Here is an 11,363-nt window from a genome sequence, read left to right as displayed (position 1 = left end):
CGTTTATTCCAGCAACCCAGAAAGAAAGTGTAAATAAAAATAAAAAGAAACAGATCCATGCACTCAACTCCTTGGAGGGGAAGAGGGAAGTGTTCAGAGAGAGGGAGAAGGAAATGTGTGGGAGGGAAGCAGAGAGAGGGGAGGGATGAGAGGCAGAAACGGAATGGTCTAGAGAGGTCAATAAAAAGACAGGGACAGGGACATCAATAAAAAGACAGAATGACAAAGAACTGGAGTATCAAAATCAGATGAATAAAGGAGAAAAGACAACATTGAGAAAATGCACCAATAGAAATACAGAGGCAGAGAGAAAGCTGGACAAAAGGCAGGGAGAGAGAAAAAAGAACAGGAGGTGAAGCAGGGCAGGACAGACAGATCAACTTGAAGGGACACAGGCGGAGTAGAAAGGGCCCCTGGTGGCCCTCTAGGGGTCCCCAGCAGTGCTGATGACGTGGAAGAGGGTGACGTTGTAGAGCACCTGGTGACCATTGTTCCAGGTGTAGAGGGCCCGCTCCCGGGGGTTGTAATCCAGCATGGAGATGTGGGAGTACTGATTGTGGAAGGGTACATCCGTGTACTCGTAGCTGGACGTGTTGGTGAAGTAAGCAAAATAGACCTTGGCCCCAGCCAGGTGGGAGTTGGTCACATAGAGCACACCACAGATCATGAAGGCCTCACCAGCGCTGCGCTTTGGGTAGCCGGTGTCCCAGGATCGCATGACCTCGAGGGTGTGCGGGTCTAGCCGGCTGACCACAATGTTGCCTGCATTCTGGTTGGTGGTATACACAGCCCAGAGCCCACTCTCATCCACCATGAAGTCCATGTCGGAGAAGCCACCCCAAGAGTAGGGGAAGGTGTTGTTGTAACCAGCCCCTGGAAGGCTCCTCTGCACCAGCACAGAGCGTGAGCGGAAGTGGTACTTGACTACCACGTTGCTCTGGTACTTGTTGTAGAACAGGGAGCCATTGTACACCACATGGCCTGTGCCCGCCCATGGCTGGGGCAGCAGGTGCTGGATAAAGTTCTGGCCTTTGATGAAGTCTCCTAGAGTGCGGAACTCCAGAACGCGTCGGCCCTTGTAATAGCCATCCATGTACCAGACCTACATGAGAGCCACTGGTCACTGGGAGATCACTGCCAATGACCCAAAGTCTCCAACATCACTCAGGAATCAACCATGGTCATTAGGGATCAATATCGCTAAATGGTCATTAGTCAGTCATGAACTGACCAGTGACCACTCATAACCTATCACAGTCCTAGTGACTGGGATCATTTGATCAGGGTGTACCATTGGTCTTAAAACACACACCGGGTGGACAATGCTTGATCCCACAAGGATCAGGGGAAATTACAGTCTCAGGGAACTCACTGGACCCAGGAGTGAACTAGTAATTGGCTATCGAATGGTTAGTTGACATTGGACAGCCATTGGGTGATGAGAGGTCACTTGAATTTATTGCCTATGGTAACCCCTGCAACCACGAGATGACCAAGACTATAATCAGCATCTCCATCATCATCACTCTTCAGCATGTTCATTCATTAGGATGTCCATTAGCATGTGCCCTTACCAGATCTGGTTATTGGGCCATGCATCTTAAAAACTTGAATGCCAACATTATCATGACCCTTATGAAGATAAGGAAAATGAGTATCCACGAAATTAAGGAACCTTGGACAGCTAAGAATTGGTGGAACTGAGATGAAAATCCAAGTCTGATTCCCAAACTCAAGCTCTTAACCACCTGGTTGAACCACCACGATGGATAGCAGACACTAGGATATCAGTCAGTAGTATAGTTACTGGGCAGTTAATGCATACTTCCTGTGAATCAGAGGTGATGGGCAGTTGGGGACATAGAAGTCCAAAGGTCACTGAGTGGTGCTCAATCGGGGGAGGGGGAGGTGTGTCTCTAGTTCTTGTGAAGTCATTGGTTACTAGGTAGCTACTTAAAGGTCAGTGGTCATTGGGAGCTGGCCAGTAGTACTAGTAACCATTAGTCTCTATACAGTCATTGAAGGTCAACAGACTTGGGGATTCACAGGGCTGGAAGGTAGTCACTAGACAGTCAAGGGGAGGTCCAAGGGTCCTGGACATCCCAAGAAACTTTGGGCTACAAGAGAATCATTGGTATGAAATCATCAGGCACCTAAGGGCACCACAGGCTATGTCCCTCCCAGGCTCTGACCCCTGGGATGAGCACAGTCACTCACCCGGCTGTCCGCACTGGGGGCCATCGTGTCAGTCATCCAGGAGCCGAAGCGGGACCCCATGGCTCGAATGGTGATGGGGTTACTGACCCCAGTCAGCTTCCCACAACCTGGGAGACAGGAACAGGGGGAATAAGGGAGTGGAGGGGGGTGGAAAGAGCCCAAGGGAGGCAGGGCAAGGATGTGGTGGGACCAGGAAGGGTTGGGACCAGGGGTGAGAGCAGATCTAGAGATCTGGTTCCAGGATGGAGTTAAGTTGGGAGTGAGGGGCTAGAAGTCAAGAGTCAGGGCCATTTCTAGCCTCGGGGTCTATTTTTGGCCTTGGAGGTCAAGGGTCAAAGTTTAGAAGTTAGAGGTCAAAACTGTCTAGCTTCCACATACACCGGTGGTATTGGGGTTGGACATGGAGGTGAGGGATCAAGGGTCAAAGCATACCCAGCTTCTGGGCGCAGGCATGGAGCCTGGCCTCCAGAGCCATCACTCGCTGCTGCAGGTCCTCATACCCGTAGGCACCCATCTCCTCCTGGATGGCTGCGAGACTGCTGGACAGATTCCTCACCTCTTCCCGCAGGCGCACAATAGTCCGTGTGTCTGCCTTATATTGCTCCAGGACTGAGCTCAGGGGCAGCAGCTCCGTCATCCTGTCCTTCAGTTCCTGCCCGCCAAAATGAAACTGTCACTGATGCCTACTCCTGACTTTTGACCTAGACGACCCCAACCTTTAACTTAACCTCATCCCTTTGACATTTGGCCCATACTGGACCCTAGATCCCAGCCAACCCTCGGTCTCCCCAGGTGTGATTCCACTCACAGAAAAGTGGGCAGCATTCCCAATTCCTCTTTTGACCTTTGGCTTGAACCCAGAAGGACCCACCTGGAAGCTCTTGGCTGAGAGGGACCCATCGGCAGCCCGAAGCCGTGCATCCAGGCTCCGCATGAGGGTCTCCATGCTGCGCACATACTGGAGGTCACGGTACGTCCTCAACTCAAGGACCTCCATGGACTGGGAAACATTCTGGACCTAGGAAGTACTAGGGTTAGAGACAGCCAAACTCCTGCCTCTTCACCCTCCCCAGAGATGCCTCAGACAAGACCTGGTGAACACCTAACCAACCTTCTCCTCCCCTGATCTCACCATCGGCCTCCCAGTGGCGTGTCCAATCCATCCATCAGCTCTGCCTGGAATGGCCACCATCACTTTTCACCTCTCCCCTCTCCTTCCTGGCCTCCTGCTCCCACCCTAGCCCCCAACAGTCAGTTGTCCACAGAGAAGCCACAGGGAGCTTTTCAAAAGGAAAATTGGATCCCTTCCTTTCCTTGTAGATCCTGCAGGCTGGTTCTACCCCCTTGCCTGCCTTCTCTCCACATTCATCCACTCCAACCATCCCTCTTCACTGTCACAGGTTCTAAGTTCCTTCCCTCCTCAGGGTCTTTGCACTCACTGATCCCTTTCTAGAGTACTGTTCCCATCATATTCCCACAGCTGGCTCCTTCTCATCCTTCAGGTCTCAACTCCAGCACCACCTCCTCAGAGTGACCTTCTCTGATCACCCTGTCTCAAGTAGTCCCTCATCCACTTTTCCCTTATCCAGTTATCATCTTCCCAGCTATAACTATTATCTGAAACAGTGTTATTCATTGCCACCTTCAGATGGGATCCTCAGAGGCAGACCTGATACCTGGGATGTCCATAGCCAAATCTTAGCGTCCAGCGTTGGTCCTAAGCAAATACTTAAATACTCTTTGGCTAAATAATTAAAATGAAATTCCCCATTCCTGACCTCTCCTAATCCATACTGAAGGGCCCCTAGCTCCCACCTCCACCTAAGTAAAGTGAGCTACACATGACCAACGTGAGCCCCTCCTGGCTAAGGTGAACTCAAAGGCAACACTGGTTGCTTGTTGAAATACAGACTTTCCATATGATACTGGAAGTTCTCAGAAACCCACCCTGGCCACCACAGAACATTATGTACCCATTGTAAACAATCAGGGGGCATCACATGGATGTCTCAAACTGCTGAGAAAAGCAGTTCTGCTATTGTGGGTAGGACAGGATCCCTCACAGTTAATGGGTGGGAGACTCTTGTGATGAGAAGGGTCTCCTGTTTTCTGCCAAGTCTCAGCTTCCTCCTTTATAGGATGATGGTGAGAGGTAGCTGGTCCCTTTCAGCACCACCATTAGAGTTGTCTAATGGGCAGTCAGCTGGGCAGTAGCAAGGGACAACAATCAGTCTATAAAGGGCACCAAGTCTATAAAGGGATGCATTGAATGGGGACAATTTTCTGTTGGCCACGATCAGAAGGGGAAGGAATCTTTATAGGAGCCTCTTGGGATAGAGGGTGAGACCCCTCCCCAAGGAAGACAAAACACTTTAGCCGGTGAGTCTGATAAACTAAAGGGCTGAGTGGGGCGTGCACAGTGGAGCCGGAGCTCACAGAGGCAGGAGACACAGATGCTGCCACTGGGGTCCTCTTTCCTCCTGGTCCCCACACTGCGCTCAGCTTCTCCTCCAAATCACTGAACAGATATTAACTAAAATATCCACCTGGAGGGGAGGCAGGTTATCTGCCAGCTCTGAATCACTGCATGGCTAGATGTGGCCCCGGCTGACCTGGATGGGGGCAGAGGGCAGGATGGAATTAGGAGACTTCTCCAGCTTCCCCTAAGGAACTTGGAAGGTTCTTACCTTTTCCATCAACTGCCTCAGCTCCCGACTCCTGCCATCTCGGGAGCATGTGCTCTGTGCGGGGATCACGGCCGTGCAGATGCATTTTCCATCAGGGGCCTGGGCTGAAGTGTACAGCTGCCAGCCTTCCTCTGGGCTTTGGAAGAGGGTCTGTGGGGAGGTCAAGGATTAGAGAGCAGAGACCCAATGGGGGATTCATTCACCCCCACTAGAGAAGAAAGGGGACCCAGAGAAACAACAGATGCCCTTTGCTGGATCTCTGGAATGCCCCAGACCATGTGCTGAGTGCCTGATGCATGAAACCCCATTTTACAGATGACAAGATTGAAGTATGAGGGATTAAAGAACACACCAAAGAATTGTGGGATACAAGCCCTGCCACAAGACAGGAAATTTACTCTCTCAAACACATTGGTGCACACATAACATTGGTTCCCTAACCACCATTAGAAATAGGCCTGCTCACACCGACACTCACACCTGGGCCTCCCTTTCTGCTCTCCAGCCCAGGGTGACACATACACTCTGCATAGACCTCAGAGGCCACTAAGCATAGCCCTGCTGTCCCCTCCACACCTCTGCCCCTGCTCCTGAGAAGCCCAGGGAAGGTAATGGCCAAATGGTGACAATCCCTGCAGAGATTTCTGGGCCCTTGAACAGAAGCCATCACATTCAGATTCTTCCTAAATAGAACTTCAAGTTAGTTTATATAACTGAGACAATTCAGGGATCAATAATGGCTGTGTTTCCCAACACGGCTGTGTTGGAACACTGGTGATCTTACCAGGTGTGCTGGAAAAAGGGTCCTCTGTGGTCAAATAAGTTTGTGCTTTGTTCAAAAGACAGCAACTGCCAACACTGTCATTTCTCTTATCAACATTTTTTCTGATTTATCTCGGGCAAGGGAAACAAAAGAAAAATAAACAAATGGGGGCTACATCAAACTAAAAATTTTTTTTCACAGCAAAGGAAACCAGCAACAAAACAAAGAGACAACCTACTGAATAGAAGAAGATATTTGACAATGATACATCTGATAAGGGGTTAATATCCAAAATTATATAAAGAACTCATACAACTCAACACTAAATAAAAATCTAAAAATGGGCAGAGGACCTGAATAGACACTTCTCCAAAGAGGACAAACAGATGGCCAATAGACATATGAAAAGATGATCCCAGGCCAGGCCAAGTAGCTCCTTTGGTTAAAGCATCATCCTGATATGCCAAGGTTGTAGGTTCAACCCCTGGTCAGGGCACATACAAGAAGCAACCTATGAATGCATAATAAGTAGAACAACAAATCAATGCTCTCTCTCCCCCTTTCTCTCTCTCTCTCAAGTCAAATAAAAATTACAAAAAGAAAAGATGCTCAACATCACTAATCATCAGAGAAATGCAAATTAAAACCACAATGAGATAGAACCTCTTACCTGTCAGAATGGCTATCATCAATAAATCAACAAACAAGTGTTGGTAAGGATGTGGAGAAAAGGGAACCCTCGTGCATTACTGGTAGAAATGCAAATTGATGCAACCACTGTGGAAAATAGTATGGAGGTTCCCCAAAAAATTAAAAATGGAACTACCTATCGTGGCTGGTGTGGTTCAGTGGTGAGCATGCTGGCCTACACACTGAAGGATTGCAGGTTCCATTCCTGGTCAAGGGCATGTACCTGGGTTGCAGTTTCGATCCCCATCCCAATCAGGGTGGGAGGCAACCAATCAATGTGTGTTTCTGACATCGATATTTCTCTCCCTTTCTCTCTCTCTCTCTCTCTCTCTTTCTCTCTCTCTCTCTCTTCCTTCCTCCCTCCCTCCCACTCTTTCTAAAAAAAATAATAATAATAATAATGAAAAAAATCCTCAGGTGAAGATTAACAACAAAAATGGAACTACCTTATGATCCAGCAATTCCACTTCTGGGTATATATCCAAAGAAATCCAAAACACTAATTCGAAAAGATATATACACTGTTCTGTTCATCGCAGCATTATTTACAATAGCCAAGAAACTGAAGCAACCTAAGTGTCCATCAGTAAACAACTGGATAAAGAAGATGAGGTACATACATACAGTGGAATATTACTCGGCCATAAGAAAGAATGAAATCTTACCATTTGTAACAACATGGATGGACCTAAAGGGTATTATGCTACATGACAAGTCAGACAGAGAAAGAGAAAACACCATATGGATTCACTTATATGTGGAATCTAAAAAAACAGGATAAGTGAACAAACAAAACAGAAATAGACTCATTGTTGCAGAGCACAAACTGAGGGTTCCCAGATGGGAAGGGGGTTGTAGGACTGGGTAGAAAAGGTGAAGGGACTGATATGTACAAATTGGTAGTTACAAAATAGTCATGGGAATGTAAAGCATAGGGAATATAGTCAATAATATTGTAAGAACTGTGTATGGTGCAAGGTGGATACTTGAATTATTGGGGGGATCACTTCATAAATTGTCTAAACACTATGCTGTACTCCTGAAACTAATATAAAATAATATTGAATGTCACTCTGGCTGGTGTGTTAAGTGGTTAGAGCATCAGCCCACTCACAGAAGGGTCACAGGTTCAATTCCTGGTCAAGAGCATGTTCCTGGGTTGTAGGTTCAATCCCCAGCCCTGGTCAGGGCTCATGTGGGAGGCAACAAATTGATGCATCTCTCTTATATCAATGTTTCTCTCTCTCTCCCTCTCTCCCTCGTCCCCTCTCTCCCTTCCACTCTCTCTAAATATCAATGGCAAAAATAACCTCGAGTGAGGATTAACAACAACAAAAGTAATAATATTGAATGTCAACTATAATTAAAAAATAAAATAAAATAAAGCATTGACTGCCACTGGATGGAACATGCTGGGTCTCCAGAACAGACCCCTTGAGCTTCCCCAGAACACATTGGAGTTAGTCACAAGTCCAAATCCTTTTGATTTTATCAGGGCATGATGGTCTCATTTGTTCAACAAGTATTTGGTAAGCACCTACTGTGTGTCAAGCTCTACTCCAGATATTGAAAGCACAGCAGTGACCAAAACACACAAACACAAAATCTCTTCTAGGAGTGCACATGAGAGAGAGAGAGAGAGAGAGAGAGAGAGAGAGAGAGAGAGAGAAGAGACAGAAATAAACCAGTAAGTAAACATCAAGTATTTAAAAGGTGATCGGTGCCACAGAGAGAAGTAATGCAGGGAAGAAATGATGGGGGGTGGGGGCACGGGTTAGAGATGGTTAGGGGTTGCAATTTTAGGGTGGCCTGGGAAAGCCTCCATGAGAAGATGCACTTGAGTCAAGATCTGAAGGAGGTGAGGGAGAAGCCATGTAGCTATCTGGGGGAGGATGTTCCATGCAGAGAGAACAGAAGGTGCAAAGGCCCTGAGGCAAGATCCTGTGTGGTGTATTTAGGGAACATGGAAGAAGCCGGTGTGCCTGGAGCAAAGCAAGCAAAGGGGTAAGTGGTGGTGTGGGAGTGAGGAGGAGGGAGATTAGGGCAGGGAGGGGACAGGGCAGCATGTTCAGGGCCTATAAGCAGTGGGAGGATCTGATGTTTCCTCTGAATGAGGTGGGAGCCATGGAGGATTCTGAACAGAGGATGGACATGACTTGACTCAAGTGTTCACAGGCGCCCTCTGGCTGCTGTGTGGAGAACAGACTGGGGCGGGGGCGCAGGGCAAGGGCAGGAGACCAGGGCAGAGGTGGCTACAGGTCCAGGCAACAGATGGTGGGTGGTGAACATAGAGGTGGGAAGTGAAAGATTCTAGTCCTGTCCAGGATGTATTCCTACAGGCACGGGAGAAATTCTGATAGAAACCCAGTGTTTTACAGAGAAACAAAGCCCTATGATAATTGATCATTTGCAAGCTGTTAACAGCACCCAGCAGAGGTTGTTCCCATGAGTTGTGGCAGAGATAAATCAGGCTGTGAGTTATGCACAATCCTGGAGTCTACAGCTATTATATACCCACCTTCTTCTCTCCCACTCAATAAAATCTTTTTTTTAAGATTATTGGAATGTAAGTGATGTAATTTTATAGATGAGCTTGACTCCTCACTAATTTATAAGAAAAAAAATCATAAACGCCATCTGAAACTACTGTAATTAGTCATTCTTTGTGCCTATGTAAATCCTTCTGAAATTGGGGGAACCCCTCTTTTACAAGTCCATGTCTTCCCTTTGGAGGAATGAAGTCACTCACCTTCCCAGACTTCCTTGCATGCAGGTATGATTCAGGTGGAGCCAACACTCATGCCTCTGCAGTCTTGCAGCAGAATCACCCAATGCCAAGGGCTTTCTCTGGTGGTCCCAGCCCGCTCTGCCTTTGCACTAGGCAGGCAAAAGTCCCTCCCACGCACAGGCCCCATCCATGCCTCACAGGAGTTAGTGACAAATACCTCCTCTCACCTGGCTAGTAGAACTCTGAGGTGTGCAGGGCACGCCATTTCCAGGGGAGCCCACTAGGGCCTGTACTCCAGGCACCCATAGCAGCATGTTGCTCACTAGCTCACCCTGCAGGGGTTTCCTTCACTTCTTCTCAACTTCCCCCACTGGTTCCTCTCAGGATCACCTCCCAGTGAATCCTTGTGCTCAGTGCTTACCCTCCACCTCTGCTCTGAGGGAGTCCAACCCAAGACAAGAAGGGTGGCCCAGGGCAAGAAGAGTGACTCAAGAAAGCTTCCCCCTTGGTTCTGGGAGAACATAGTAGTAGTTTTGCCTCTTTTCGCAACAAATCCAGTTCTTTAAAAACAAACAAAAGACAAAAAAACGTGAATCCAAGCTTCCCCATCCATGTTCCCCTGGCTCTGATCCCCAAGCAATTTGGACAGAACCCCCTGAAAAATCTTTTGTGCAGAGACAAAGCTGCCCAGTTCAACATTTTCCTACATTTCTTAGCCTGTGCTTTGAAGCAAACAATACACATTCTCTCAACAACTGAAATAATTGCATTGCAAAGGAGAAGCAAGATTTAAGTGGCAAGGAGAGGCGGCCTCCACGGCTTTCCCAAAATAATTGTCTGCGTGGACACCCCCTGCAGAGTGCTCTCTGCCTCGGTGTAATTAAATGCCTGGGGTTTGGCTGCCAACTGGCAGCATGGCAGAGATCCTGAATTGTGCCCGTCGTCGTCAGGTTCAAGCTCAAACACCACAGGCAAGTACGTGTCCCCAGAGACCACTGGAATGTCCTGGAAGGCTCAATGTTTGAGAGTCCACATGCTTGTTCTCCAGATTGGATTTAGCTGGGAACCAAAGTCATGAACTCTTGGAGGTCACAGCCCCAGGGACAGAGAAGGGCCTATACTTAGGGAAATGATGTAACAGCAGGTGTGAGAGCCCAGGCGCTCTCCAGGTACAGACAGCTCCAGTGCAATGGCCTGTCTCACCTCGGATTTGGCAAATGCTCCCGAGAAGCCAGCCGCTCTCTTGGCTCAGCCTCTGGTTCCGAGTTTAATATTCCTGCTAATGGGCTCTTAGAGGGCGAGCTCTGTGCTCAGTGGCTGCTCATCAAATTGTCTTTCTGGCTGGGATTGTTCAAATACTTTCGCTGAGACTGCTGCCCCAATTAAGCCCATGTCTCTGTGACATCCAGAACTGACTATGAGAAACAGGAAAAAAATTCTCGCTGTCACACCAGTTCTCAGCTTAGGGCTTTGCCACCCACGCCTTGGTTTAAAAACAACTCCTGGATGGTCCAGGGGTAGAGGGATTGCTCCAAGACCCTGGGGGCAGCCAGCCAGCCAGCACTTGGCTGCCAGGGATTAGCCAACCAGAATAGAGCAAGCAGCTGCCTCTTAATAAGGCAACGATAGTATTGCATTTGAGGCTGGACAATTTAATCAGGAAGCAGAAGTGGCTTGGGGCTTATAAATTTATTTGTACCCTGCCTTGTTCCAGAGAGGACTCCAGTGGTTTACAAGGATATGTAAAACACCACACGATGGCTCCAATTAAATAGAAGAGTGGGAATTAGATGCTTCTGGAGGCCAGTCTGCCAACCCAGAGCCAAAGCTTTAAGGTTTCTGCATTTGCATTTGACCCAGTCAACCCAAGCCTAAGAATTTAGCCCAGGGAAATCATGTGGATAATGGCTATAAGGATGCTTGTTGAAGTGCTGGACAAAATTGGACAACTGGATTTCTTCCTCATGTTGTCTGATGATAGGAGGATTGATTTCAAACCTTGAGGTGCATACATAGGAGGGAATACAATGCAGACATTAAAACTGGGGATTAGTGGGGATTTTTATTACCATCTTCAAAGGTATCTTATTTTCTAAAATGAATGCATATTGATCTTGTAAAGATTTTTTTCAATTCCTTAATTTTTTTTTTTTTTTCCTAAGGAAGAAAGGGAAAAGAGGGGACATAGAACTAAAACTGAGGCTAGGAAAAACTCATCCTTTAAAAACCCGAACAACCAGCATATGGTTGGGCAATAAATTTGGCTCCTGGCTCCTTA

The 11,363-nt window shown here is 47.7% G+C and overlaps 1 protein-coding gene across 2 annotated transcripts in view; it reads right to left on the bottom strand.

Annotated features, from left to right (window-relative positions):
- Positions 1 to 313: 313 nt before the first annotated feature.
- Positions 314 to 11,363, bottom strand: part of OLFM2 (olfactomedin 2) — a 72,672-nt gene continuing 61,622 nt past the window's right edge. Inside the window, exons 2-6 of one of the 2 annotated variants that reach the window (XM_036240562.1) lie at positions 4,905 to 5,054; positions 3,089 to 3,235; positions 2,650 to 2,869; positions 2,218 to 2,324; positions 314 to 1,102 (exon numbers count right to left, since the gene is read on the bottom strand). In XM_036240562.1, the coding sequence (XP_036096455.1) occupies positions 425 to 1,102; positions 2,218 to 2,324; positions 2,650 to 2,869; positions 3,089 to 3,235; positions 4,905 to 5,054 (1,302 nt within the window). In that variant the 3' untranslated portion in view covers positions 314 to 424. The remainder of the gene's footprint in view (positions 1,103 to 2,217; positions 2,325 to 2,649; positions 2,870 to 3,088; positions 3,236 to 4,904; positions 5,055 to 11,363) is intronic. The other variant, XM_036240563.1, reaches the window with a different exon arrangement.

Source organism: Molossus molossus, unplaced genomic scaffold (assembly GCF_014108415.1).
Source record: "Molossus molossus isolate mMolMol1 unplaced genomic scaffold, mMolMol1.p scaffold_m16_p_4, whole genome shotgun sequence".
Taxonomy (NCBI): Eukaryota; Metazoa; Chordata; class Mammalia; order Chiroptera; family Molossidae; genus Molossus; species Molossus molossus.
The sequence above is the reverse complement of the archived record's forward strand: the minus strand, read 5'-3'. Positions and strand labels throughout refer to the sequence as shown.